Source organism: Crotalus tigris, unplaced genomic scaffold (assembly GCF_016545835.1).
Source record: "Crotalus tigris isolate CLP2741 ecotype Arizona unplaced genomic scaffold, ASM1654583v1 scf7180000024370.6872682, whole genome shotgun sequence".
Lineage (NCBI taxonomy): Eukaryota > Metazoa > Chordata > Lepidosauria > Squamata > Viperidae > Crotalus > Crotalus tigris.
Genome location: NW_024100540.1, coordinates 3,266,962 through 3,278,643, shown reverse-complemented (window position 1 = coordinate 3,278,643; position 11,682 = coordinate 3,266,962). Strand labels below are relative to the sequence as shown.

At 36.9% G+C, this 11,682-nt stretch overlaps 1 protein-coding gene across 11 annotated transcripts in view; it reads left to right on the top strand.

The window, feature by feature from the left end:
- Positions 1 to 216: 216 nt before the first annotated feature.
- The window catches only part of EXOC7 (exocyst complex component 7), a 45,217-nt gene continuing 33,751 nt past the window's right edge, over positions 217 to 11,682 (top strand). For 2 of the 11 annotated variants that reach the window (XM_039327978.1, XM_039327977.1), the window contains exons 1-5: positions 225 to 443; positions 2,631 to 2,696; positions 3,064 to 3,248; positions 8,104 to 8,209; positions 9,982 to 10,204. In XM_039327978.1, the coding sequence (XP_039183912.1) occupies positions 384 to 443; positions 2,631 to 2,696; positions 3,064 to 3,248; positions 8,104 to 8,209; positions 9,982 to 10,204 (640 nt within the window). In that variant the 5' untranslated portion in view covers positions 225 to 383. Of the gene's footprint in view, positions 455 to 484; positions 689 to 2,630; positions 2,697 to 3,063; positions 3,249 to 8,103; positions 8,210 to 9,981; positions 10,205 to 11,682 lie in introns of those variants that run through there. The other 9 variants (XM_039327984.1, XM_039327974.1, XM_039327975.1 and 6 more) reach the window with 9 other exon arrangements.

Sequence of the window (11,682 nt, the reverse complement as noted above, 5' to 3'; positions counted from 1 at the left end):
CACTCATTAAAATCCCATCAAGAACGCTTTTAAACAACCCCAGGCTATAACTAAGTACAGTAGCACCGAGACAGGCGTGACACGCGGTGAGAGCCCCGCCCACTTCTGGACTACCCGCGTGGCGCTCTAAATCCGAACAGCCCGTAGACGATTCTCCAAAATGTCCCACGTTTAAGACGGGACGCCGGCATGGGCATGCGCACGCCACAGCTCCGCCCAATTACATTGCGCATGCTCGGCTCGCTCCAAGAGAGCCACTCCTAGCATGGCGGCCGTTCAATACCGGAGGGGCGGGGAATGAGGCGGACGTGGACGAGTTGACAGGAGTGCAGAAGAGGTGCCGGCTTTGTCTGTCAGCTTCCCGGGTTCGGTCGGGTTTCAGGATGATTCCCACTGAGGAGGCGTCCTCTCGGAGGAGAGAAATAGAAGAGAAGTTCAAGCAGGTGGGCGGGTGGTACGTCTTCTCTCCCGGCTCTTCGGAGACCTTCCCCGGTATCAGACCCAACCTCTTCACTTCCCTCCCCGGGCTTGGCCTTCCCCCCTTCCCCCCCCCAGTCTGGGCCCTCTGAGATACTTCGAAGAAGGTCTTGGAAACCCTCTGTCTCGTGGCGGGATTGGCACGACCCTGTTCCCATCAACTCGCCAATCACTTTTTGGCTTGGGACGTGGAGAAGGAGGCGGCTATGGGGTTGGTTTGTGTCAGTGTATTGTGTAAACTCAGAAAATTGACTTAACACATCATGGTCCAATTAATGGTGAATTAAACATTGGCTCAAGAACGATGGTGTTTGTCTCTACCGGTTAAACAAAGAACTGGGCTTCCAAGTGGTGGTGAGCTTCTATTTAAAGATAAGGCATCCCTGCAGAATAACTTAAGCGTGCACTGAAATAGGGCAAGTGACTCTTATGACTGGATAATTTAAAGGTGGATGGTTTTGGTTTTGGTTTTTGCAATCTGCAGGTAAAATATAGGAGAGAGTTGGAGAGGGACTAGTTTGGTCCAGTGGTTAAGGCACAGGCTAGAAAACAGGAAACTGAATTCAAGTCCTGCCTTAGCCATTAAAGCCAGCTGAGTGATTTTGGACCAGTCTATCTCTCTCAGCCCCAAGAAGGAGGCAAGGGCAAACCATTTCTGAAATCTTGTCAAGAAAGCTGCAGGTACTTATTCAGGCAGTCACCAGGAGTCAAAAACCCGGAGGCCCAACTCACCTCACAGGGTTATTGTTATGGAGAAAATAGGAGGCAGAATTTGTAAAATAATAAAGGTGGAATACAAATAAAAAAATAAAAGGAATTTTAAAGGAATCAGGGTCATGGCATGATGGAAGGGTTTTCAAGACATTTCAATATCACTAGATCACATAAAGATGGCAACTCTACTACTGGGACACTGTTAGCAGCATTATATTGCTGTATTATATTGCTACACAATGTAAGGAAATGTTGCTCTGGGACAATGTTTTGACAACAACAGCATCTTTGATCTTGACTGTCCCACAAAATTCTTTACTGTTCTCTGAGTGATTGAATATTTTTATGAGATCATGGCAGAAGTCATTTAGAGTAAAGTACAGTTGAAATACAGTTCAATTGTAATTTTTCACATAATGTCAAAGAAGTAGTTGATATTTTTGAATCTGAATTTACTAGTTTGACAGTGAATGAAATTTGATCTGAATAAGATAGAAGTACTGTTTGCTAACAGAATCTGTGACTTAGGATTGTGAATCAATACATCTTGGAAGTAATTGCATTCTACTTGAAAGATCAGGTTAGCACAATACTTTCTGATAAGCTGTCCCTAGATCTTTGGATGGTGATTTTGAAGATGATATTACTGCCAAATATACAGTATATTAAGAATGAGAACTACAGTAAATAATGTGACTACACCACATTAAGACTACTGTACCGCATTGTTGGCAGGGCTATCTTTGAAGAGAATAATTTCAGTTGATCTAAAATACCAGATTGTTAACTGGCATAACTGGTTTCCAGGTGTTTTTCAGGTTGAATTCATGTGTTGGTTTTAATTTTTAAACCTCTAAAATGATTTGGACTTGGGTTATTAGGAAGATTAACCTGTTTCATTACAAACCTGCCTGATTTGTGGAAGAGCCGCTTTGGAGAGTATACTCGTTTACAGAGGTCTAATTGTTGGAGAGATGCATAGAAAAGGGTTCTTCCGTATCAATTTCTAAATACAGAATACTTTTCCTTCCAAGCAGTAATCTGTACTACCTCTCTTTACTTCTCAAAAAAAGAAGCTTGCCAACTTTTCTGGAATGTTGGGAACTTCTTTCAGGTATCAGAAACAGTTTCTTTTAATAGAGGAGTGTGCTTGGTTCTTCTATTCACCTGCACCCGCCTCCCAAAGTTAAAAAGGGAACTTGTTGGTTTATAAATGATTATTTTAAAATTATATTCATATACAGGGGTATAATTTAACAAGTAAACTCTGATGTAATATTTAAAATAAGACTATGCTAATCAACAGCCAGATTGGAGGCCAAGTGGTAAGAATTTTTACTTTCCCTCTGTATTAAATATTGTTGGGAATTTACATTCATTTTATATTCTGAAATTATTTATTTCATTGATTGTGGCTTTTTTTCCTTTTGTAACATTAGGAAGAAGAAACATTGTCTTTCATTAGAGAGAGTTTAGAAAAAAGTGATCACCTCACAAGAAATATGGTAAGCTTATATAACTTATGCCTTTTGCTGCAACCTGAAATCATCCCAGCAAGCTTCTCTCACATTTCATTTTGACAGTTTCATGGTTTCAGCGTAATGCAGACTTTGATCTTTCCCTGTTTTTGCTGTGAATATTATGTTGTCTGATGAAAGTCTCAGAACCTTGATAATAATTCCAGAACGTTGAGTTGACCCATCAAGATAATTTGATCTCATAAAGGATGTTGAACATTTTCTAGCATGGCTACCTTACACATTTTGAATTATATTTGATAGAACTGCAAAGTAAAAGGTAGTAAGTAGTGAAAATGGTTGAAGAAAATTGTCTCAGTTGCCTATAGCTTATTTTTCTAGCTTTTTTGCTTAGGTGTCAATACTTTCATCCTTTGAAAGCCGATTGATGAAGCTGGAGAACTCAATTATCCCTGTACATAAACAAACTGAAAATCTTCAGCGTCTTCAGGAGAATGTGGAGAAGACTCTCTTTTGTTTGGATCACATTATAAGTTACTACCATGTAGCAAACGACACAGAGAAGATAATAAAGGAAGGGTAAGTTGATATAATATTGCTCTTCTTTCAATGTTCATTTTTCTTCCAAATAGAATAATTTCAGTGTTTTAAAAAGTGGCAGAATCAAAACAATATTTTCCAATATACAGGCACCCCGATGTGTAGATTTTTAGCCAGCACATCTGTTCTTAAGAATTCTACAAATTGAACTCCACGTATTTAGAATTTGTGAATGTGAGAAAATGTTGCAGTGGAATGTGCAAGATAATACTAAGTTTGTTGGGAGCATAGTTAGGAGCAAAGTCTTATAGCCTTAGAATATCTCTTTGAGCAGCTGGCTTAATGTTTTTATGTTTTTTTGGAAAAATGCAAATATATTTCATAAAATTACCCTTTTAACCTAATGTAAATGTTTATTGTTATACTTTTCATTGTTTTTTTTTATTGAAAATTTTCAAATTTTACAAAACAATTCCCTTCCCCAAACCCCCCCAATCCTCCCATACCCTTCCCCACCTCCCCAAACCTCCCATACCCTCCCCCAACCTTCCCAGAGCTGAGTACAGGCTTAGTTAAAATTTTTCAAAAAAACTTAAAACGCATATAAATCCTAAGCAAATCTAAATACATTAAATTAAACAAGTTATCTTCTCTTAAAAATAATAATTACAATCATTAAACACGTTGTAATATACTCTAAACATTTTCTAATATCATACTTATATTATTATCCATCATTTTTTATAAACTCCCTCCAAAACACAAATTTAAACATTACTTAGAACATTAAAATTCCCTTATACATATTTAAAGCAAAATGTTCCTTTAAATACTCCTTAGATATCTATACATACAATATAAAATCTAATCTCTCCCTCTTTCTTTATCCTAAGACACAAAAATAAACATATAAACATTCATTATACCATTAAGACTAAATACTCTTTTGAATAGTCCTTAAGTTGCTAAACTTAAACTTCTTATCTAAAATTTTTCATTCGATCTCCATAATCTTCTCTCCTATCAAAAAAAACTTAAAACACATATAAATCCTAAGCAAATCTAAATACATTAAATTAAACAAGTTATCTTCTCTTAAAAATAATAATAATAAAAAAAAAAAAACCAAATTTTTTTTATAATTACAATCATTAAACACATTATAATATACTCTAAACATTTTCTAATATCATACTTATATTATTATCCATCATTCTTTATAAACTCCCTCCAAAACACAAATTTAAACATTACTTAAAACATTAAAATTCCCTTATACATATTTAAATCTTTACCAATAACCAATTCCATCCACAATAAACACATTCCTTATCAGTCTCTCTTATCCATAAACCTCGAAAGAAGTGCTTTAAAATCTGCCCTTAAAGGTTGCTCCAAAAAGTTTATAAATCTTGCTTCTCCCACAGACTCAGGAACCAATACTTGTGAGGCTTCCTTAACCTCCTTCTTCTGTTGCTCCTTTTCTTTACGTTTATGTGTTGCACGAGTTGTCCTCTGCTCCTTCATCTCAACTTGTTGAGGCCCCTCGAAGTGAGATTTCCCAGTTTTCATTAATATAGGCTCTTCAGACTGCAATTCTACCCTTAAAGGTTACTCCAAAAAATTTATAAATCTTACTTCTCCCGCAGATTCAGAAACCAATACTTGTGAGGCTTCCTTAACCTCCTCCTTCTGTTGCTCCTTTTCTTTACAGTTATATGTTGCACAGGTTATCCTCTGCTCCTCCATCTCAACTTGTTGAGGCCCCTCGAACTGAGATTTCCCAATTTTCATAAGTATAGGCTCTTCAGACTGCAATTCTACCTTCTTCTCTTCCAAAGCTTTAAACGTAATAGATGGCGATGAACATACCCCCAGGACCGAAGTGTAGAAGTCTTTTGCTTTAAAAACAGTATTAAGTCTATAACGTATCCCCAGGTAACTCACCACCATTCCAGTCGGAATATCCCATCTGAACAAGATTCGTCTCTTTTTAAGTTCATCTGCTAAAAAAGCAAACTCCTTTCTTCTTCTTAAAATTTTAGATGGGATCTCCTTTAAAATTATAACATCTTGTGAAGCAATTTGAAACCTCTTCTTATAAAAAGCTTGTATAATTTCGTTGCGCAGGGATCTTTTCCCAAAGTAAATTACCACATCTCTTGGCAAATTCTTTTGCTCTGCCACCACAGAGTTAACTCTAAATGTTTTTTCAATTTCACTAAGTATTTCCTCTTTTTCTCTATTCAAAATCACAGCAAAGTCATTTGCAACCATCTCTCTCACAGACTCTCCTTGCACAGACTCTCTCAAGCCTCTAATTCTTAAAGCATATTCCATTTGTCTATATTGAAGCATAAGAATCTCATCTTGAAAATTTTCCATCTCTTTTTCCATGCTTTCAAATTTTCCCTCCATCAGTTCCACTTTTTATTCTACCTCTTCTACGTGAGAGTTCAGCTTTTCAAGAACAGAGGCAACTCCTTTTAAAGCCAAAACTATCTCTTGCCTCAAAATCTTATTATTTTCCTCTAAAATCTCTTTCATTTCTCCCCTAATTTGAGATATAACATTTCCCATCATGTCTTACAAATCCTTCACCATTATTGACTGTGCCAAAGAAGAGGGTGAAGCTATTGATTTAGGTTGTTGCGCTGATGATAACACCGAAGAAGAAACCACCTTAGGAGCTGTAGGAATTACTGGGCGCTTTGGAGCCATCTTAAAAAAATCTTTACTCCTTCTTAAAAATTACAAAAATTAAGCAAAAGAAAAAGAGAGATTAACTCCAAAAAATCAAAAAATCCTTCAAAAGGAGATCATTTTAATAAAAAGAAAAAAGTTAAAAAAAAGAAAAGGGAAAGAGAAAAAAATGATTAAATAGAAAAAAATCCATTCCATTTTTTTAAAAGTACAAAAAACAAAACAAAAAAGTTAAACAAAAATAATAATCCTTCTAAAATCCAAACCCAACATCAAAAAATCATTATAAATAATCAAGTCCACATTCCGTTCCAGTCATTAAAAAAAAAAAGAAAGGGGAAAAAAAACACCGAAAAGCCTGCCAATCGCCATTTTACTTTCCCTTTCAACAAAGGAAAAAAAAATAAAAAGAGGGAATATAAAGATAAATCTTTAAACTTAAAAACCAAATAAAATCAAAGAAAGCAAAAACAAAATCCTCTACTCAGCTCTGTCCGCCTCTAAGAAAAACTCACCAGGTCACTTTAATCGCGGAGGTGGTTGCAGCGGCTTGTTTTGTCCCTAGAGACAAAAGCAGCTGGGAAGCGGAGACAGTCTGAACTCCGTGGGAGCACTCTTTTCACCCTCCAAAAAAAGCCTTGGGGGTGCATAAGAGGCTCTACCACTATTCAGACAATCCTCTTCCCCCTCCCTTTGCCCGGGAGGGGGATTTTGAACCGCTGAACAGCTGATGTCCGCTGTTCATAGCGATTCAAACACCCAGGAGGACGGCTACAAAGTAGCCGCCATCGCGCGCGCAGATCCACCGGAAGGACCACTTTTCATTGTTTTATTGTTTACTGTCAGATATTTTATTTATTTGTATCTGCCTTTATTATTTATATAAAGAAGACAAAATATATATTAATAAGGGAATCAAGAAATTCTTTTAGAGACCAGTGAAATAGGAGACTATTTCTTGATTCCAAATTAATACAATTGTGAATTCTTATATTTTTAGGTTAGGGAATATTTGCATAATCTGAAGTGCCAGATTTACCAAGTGGCCCTTGAAAGCTCTAAGTATTGATCCTAAAGACTTTCAAAAGTTGTTCCAAATTGTAATTTTCAGTATAAAAAGATGAAGAAAATTAAACAAGTATATATATTTTAATTAAATGGAGACAAAGTGACATTTAGTGTTTTTCTGGCTGCACCAGTTTCTTGGGAAGAGTAAAATTCTGAAATGCCACTAAAAATAATTTGTAGGTTTCACCCCTGAAAAAGTTGTGCATCTTTAATGTAGAGGTAGCAATGTGGAATCCGTTGCTATGTGCCTGGTCTTCTGTTTCTTCTGACTTTAAATATTAAAAGTAAGTTTTTAAAATGGACGATAACATGCAATGAAGCAAAATTGTTGCTTGGTTGTGTTTTTAATTGTTGCTAGCTGCCCAGAGTCATCATGGTGAAGAGGGAGGCCAAATAAATGGAATAAATAAATGCTGATACTCAGATCATTTTTATTCCCCAAAGATGCCTTTACGTAGGTTCCATAGGTACTTATAAAATCACAATAGGAGGTTATGAGCAACTGCTATATTTGGTATTGAATGTACTTGCTTAGAACAAAATACCTTTGGGATCTTGAGGATGTAAGCAATACGCATTCTTACCTGTTTGCTTTCCAATACAGGACAGCTATGTGCCTGGCCATATTTATTGTGGCAATCATTTTGTGATACTCCCATACCGCACTCTCAGATAAATTGCCATAGGTAGCTGGGTACATGTAGTATATAAATGAACAAAGTAACTTTAAAAAAATGCTCCCTATCAAAAAATGTTTCTTCCTATACCCATTTGTTGTTGTTAGTTGCGAAGTTGTGTCCGACCCATCGCGACCCCATGGACAACATTCCTCCAGGCCTTCCTGTCCTCTACCATCTTCTGGAGTCCATTTAAGCTCATGCCTACTCTACCAATTACCTATATCAGCGTTTCAAATGGAACTTGCCAACTGAAACTTTTAAACTAGCAATTAATGGTGAACCAAAGGTCCAGTCCTGGTTAATGACAGCAGGCTTTTCAGAGGGGGAATAAACAGAATTATTTTCTAGCTCCAAGGGAAAATGGCAAAGAGTTTCATATAGTTTTGTAGCAATCGGTTGTCTGACGATCTTTCTTCCTGAACTACTTTTTTTTTTCATTATAGTCCTACAGGAAGACTGGAAGAATATTTAGGCTGCATGGCTAAAATCCAGAAGGCTGTGGAATATTTTCAAGATAACAATCCTGACAGTCCAGAACTCAATAGAGTGGTATGTAATGTGTTTGAATATAAATATCAACGAACTGTGCCATACCACCATCTGGTTTAACTGCAGACAGTTCCATGTTTACTTTAAAAGCAGCTCACGTTTGCCCACAAGCCTTCACTACCTTCAGATAAAAGCAGGTTTGGTGTGGTGGGGTCCATGCTTCTGACTCTGGAACATGCCAGTCATTTCCCCCAATCGTTGCTTAGTCTAACACAGCCAGTCACTGAACAGTGAGAATTTTACCTTGGCCAATTGCTGAATTTAATTTTTCTCAGAGAGCATCCGCTGCTTTGGGAATTAAGAATCCTCTTTTTCCTTCCTTCATAGAAAAATAAGCAAATAATATATATTTTTCTCACTCACTCACTCACTCATTCACTCACTCAACTGGATTGAGTGAAATGGAATTAGGTCTGCAAATGACAGACAGCTGGATGAGAAAGAAAACATCCATGACTATGGTATGATTTTGTTAGAAAACAAGTGTCATATGTATTTGAAGTGCGGGAAGAGGGAAAAACTGGTTTTCCAAAGGTTGCAAGGAACTACAGTGTTTGCATTTCAAAACAGATCACTAGTGGTTGGCCTTGATACCTTCTGATCTTTCATGGTTTATGTTGTAGTGGAGACACAGTAAAATTATTGAAGGATAAAGATGAGTTACATTTTTATTTCTTGCTATGGTTTTCTTCAATGGAAAGGTAATACTTGTGAGTCAATATCTCTGAATGTCATGGTCCAGATGACCGTGATAACTACAAATCCAGTGTTTGTGTCCTTTGCAAAAGGGGTCCCTTCCCAACTTCCAAATTTTCATTGAAACCTTAAGATACTGTTTTAAAATTGAGCCATGAAAGCTTTTTAAATAGGAACTACATGCCGTGTTTCCATTCCCTTTATGAAAGCTGTTTATGCCAAGTATTCATAATACTGTTTATTTGGAACAGCAGCACAGCAGTATCTACTTTAAAAACTACTTTTAAAAGTCCTACTGATTAATCCCAAACTGCTTTTTGAAATGTGATGCTTGAGAGAGAAGTTTAGGAGCCCTGAGCAATCATCTTCAAGGTGAACATATATATATTTGTATGCATAAATCATGCTTTCTGGATTACAACCAGAGCAGAGGGATTGGGAAGCATATCCAGGGTTATTGTGAAAATTATTCTTGCCATTTGCTAGTTAATTGCTCAAATTTGTTCTGGGTTGGACTCTAGCTGTGCAGGTCCTGTGGATATCACTGGGTTATGGTCTGGGTTAATTATTTTATCTGGGAGGAGTTATCCCTCAGAAAGTGGATAGGGTTCTCTGGCTGTTAACTGTGACCCATTGTGATGATGAGTGCAACCTTGAATCGGGGTGGTTCCACTAGTTCTGAAAGAAACAAAAATGAGCCCCATCTGCAACAAACAATTGTTGGATCAAGTAGAATCGAACAAATGTCATCCTTTCTCCTTCAGCTTTTAGGAATTGATGTGCAGCCCAAAGTGTCCTGGAGGAAACAGAGGATCTTTTTCAATCAGGCTTTATGAACCATACTGTATATCAGGGGCTCCTGCTTGTCTCTCAGTTGTTGCTGTTGTTGTTTAATTTTACTTAATTTTTTTGGGGGGGGGGTTGTTTGTTTTAAATTGAGATAACCTCACCTTGCTTGTGTGATTTGGGCCCATGTTTGTGTGATTTGGGAAACCATATAAATAACCTGTTATTTTATCAACTTCAGGCTATAGTATACAACCCTAATCTTTTTTTATCCATGTTACTTCATCCAGAAATTGCTTTTTGAGAGGGGGAAGGAATCGTTGGAATCTGAATTTCGTAGCCTTATGACCCGAAATTCTAAACCAGTTTCACCAATCCTTATCCTGGATCTTATCACTTTGGATGATGACTTAAAGACTCAAGATGATGTGACCTTAGAGCATCTTTCTGAGAGTGTCCTGCAGGACATTGTCCGTATTTCTGGTTGGCTAGTGGAGTATGGAAGGAACCATGGTAAGTTGATTCAGGGATTGCCTATATTCTAAGCTTCTGGCTGGGCCATTTCAGTTTGCAAGGTTTTCATCATGGACTTAAGTTTTGCCCTCCTATTTCTGTATTGAATGATTTTATCTTGTTCTTTATTTTTAAATGGCTGTAGTACTTCTGTTAGAGTACTACACAAATAACTGAAATTCACATTTTCACTGAGCCAGCAATGGCCCTAAGTACTTCAGTGAGACATAAAACAAGGGCCTTTTTGCCTCTCATCTGTTAGATTCCTGAATAATTTAGTTCTCATGCATGTTTAAACTTATGGCACAAAATATATTTCAAACTATGGTAACAAATTAAGTCATAGGAAGCAAATTAAAAGCCTGGATTATTAACTGTGAAAAATTGATAGAATGAGGCATGTATTCTGCATAGAGAATATATATAGTATATGGAATGTATTATTTCCTCATTTTTCCAAAAAGTTTCATGTCAAAAATTGAAGGATGTTAATTAGATATCAGATCTAGGGGACTACATGAATAAATGCTCTCCATCTTAACTAGACTCTGATAATAGCTTATAGTTCTTCCATGGTCAGCTCTGTAATTTCTGTGCTATTAGCTTTCTATTTACCTGTTGTCTTCCCTTTGTTCAACTTCGCAAAGCTTAGTCATTTTTTTCTACTCTCATCATCCTCTCACATCCTATGTGCAAAGTATGTCAGTTTCTATTTGCTGATCAGTGCCATAAGGGAGCAGTCAGTTTTTATTTGGTTCAATTAGTTTGAATTAAAGTCCCAGTAAGTGTTAAGAGTGGTTCCTAACGGCGTAATATGGAACAGTGTATGCATAAGACTCCTGTAATTTTTGTCAAGATTTCTTTAAAATAATTAATGTAGTTAAAAATAGTTTAAAGTGTTTGTTACCCATGCCTGACACTGTGAACTGAGAGTAACTGGCCCAAAGTCACCCAGCTGCCTTTCATGCCTAAGGTGAGAGAATAATTCAGTCTCCTAGTTTCTAGTCTGGTGCCGTAACCCCTGCACTGAGTGGCTCTCTGAGTTGATGTCTATAAATTCCCAAATGTTCCTAACATTTTAAATATTACAGAATTAATACAGTTTAGAATGCGTCAGAAGGATCTTATCAGATGATTCTTACACATGCTTGAAAGGCACATAAGCATGTCTCTGAATTATGCCCCTAGCCCAGGGATAGGCAACCTTGGCTCTTATATGACTTGTGGACTTCAACTCCCAGAATTCGGGGATTTGAAGTCCACGAGTCATAAAAGAGCCAAGGTTGCCTACCTCTGCCTTAGCCCTTTGAATATGTACAATACCCATTTGTTTTTTTAAAAAAAAGTGGCTTCATGAATTCAGCCACCCTATAGCTTCTCACTAATTTTAAGTAGAAATGCAAGTAGAATTCTGAGAAAAAGATTTTTTTTTTCATCTAAGTCTGGCTGAAGTCAGGAGACTATTGCTACTTTTTAGC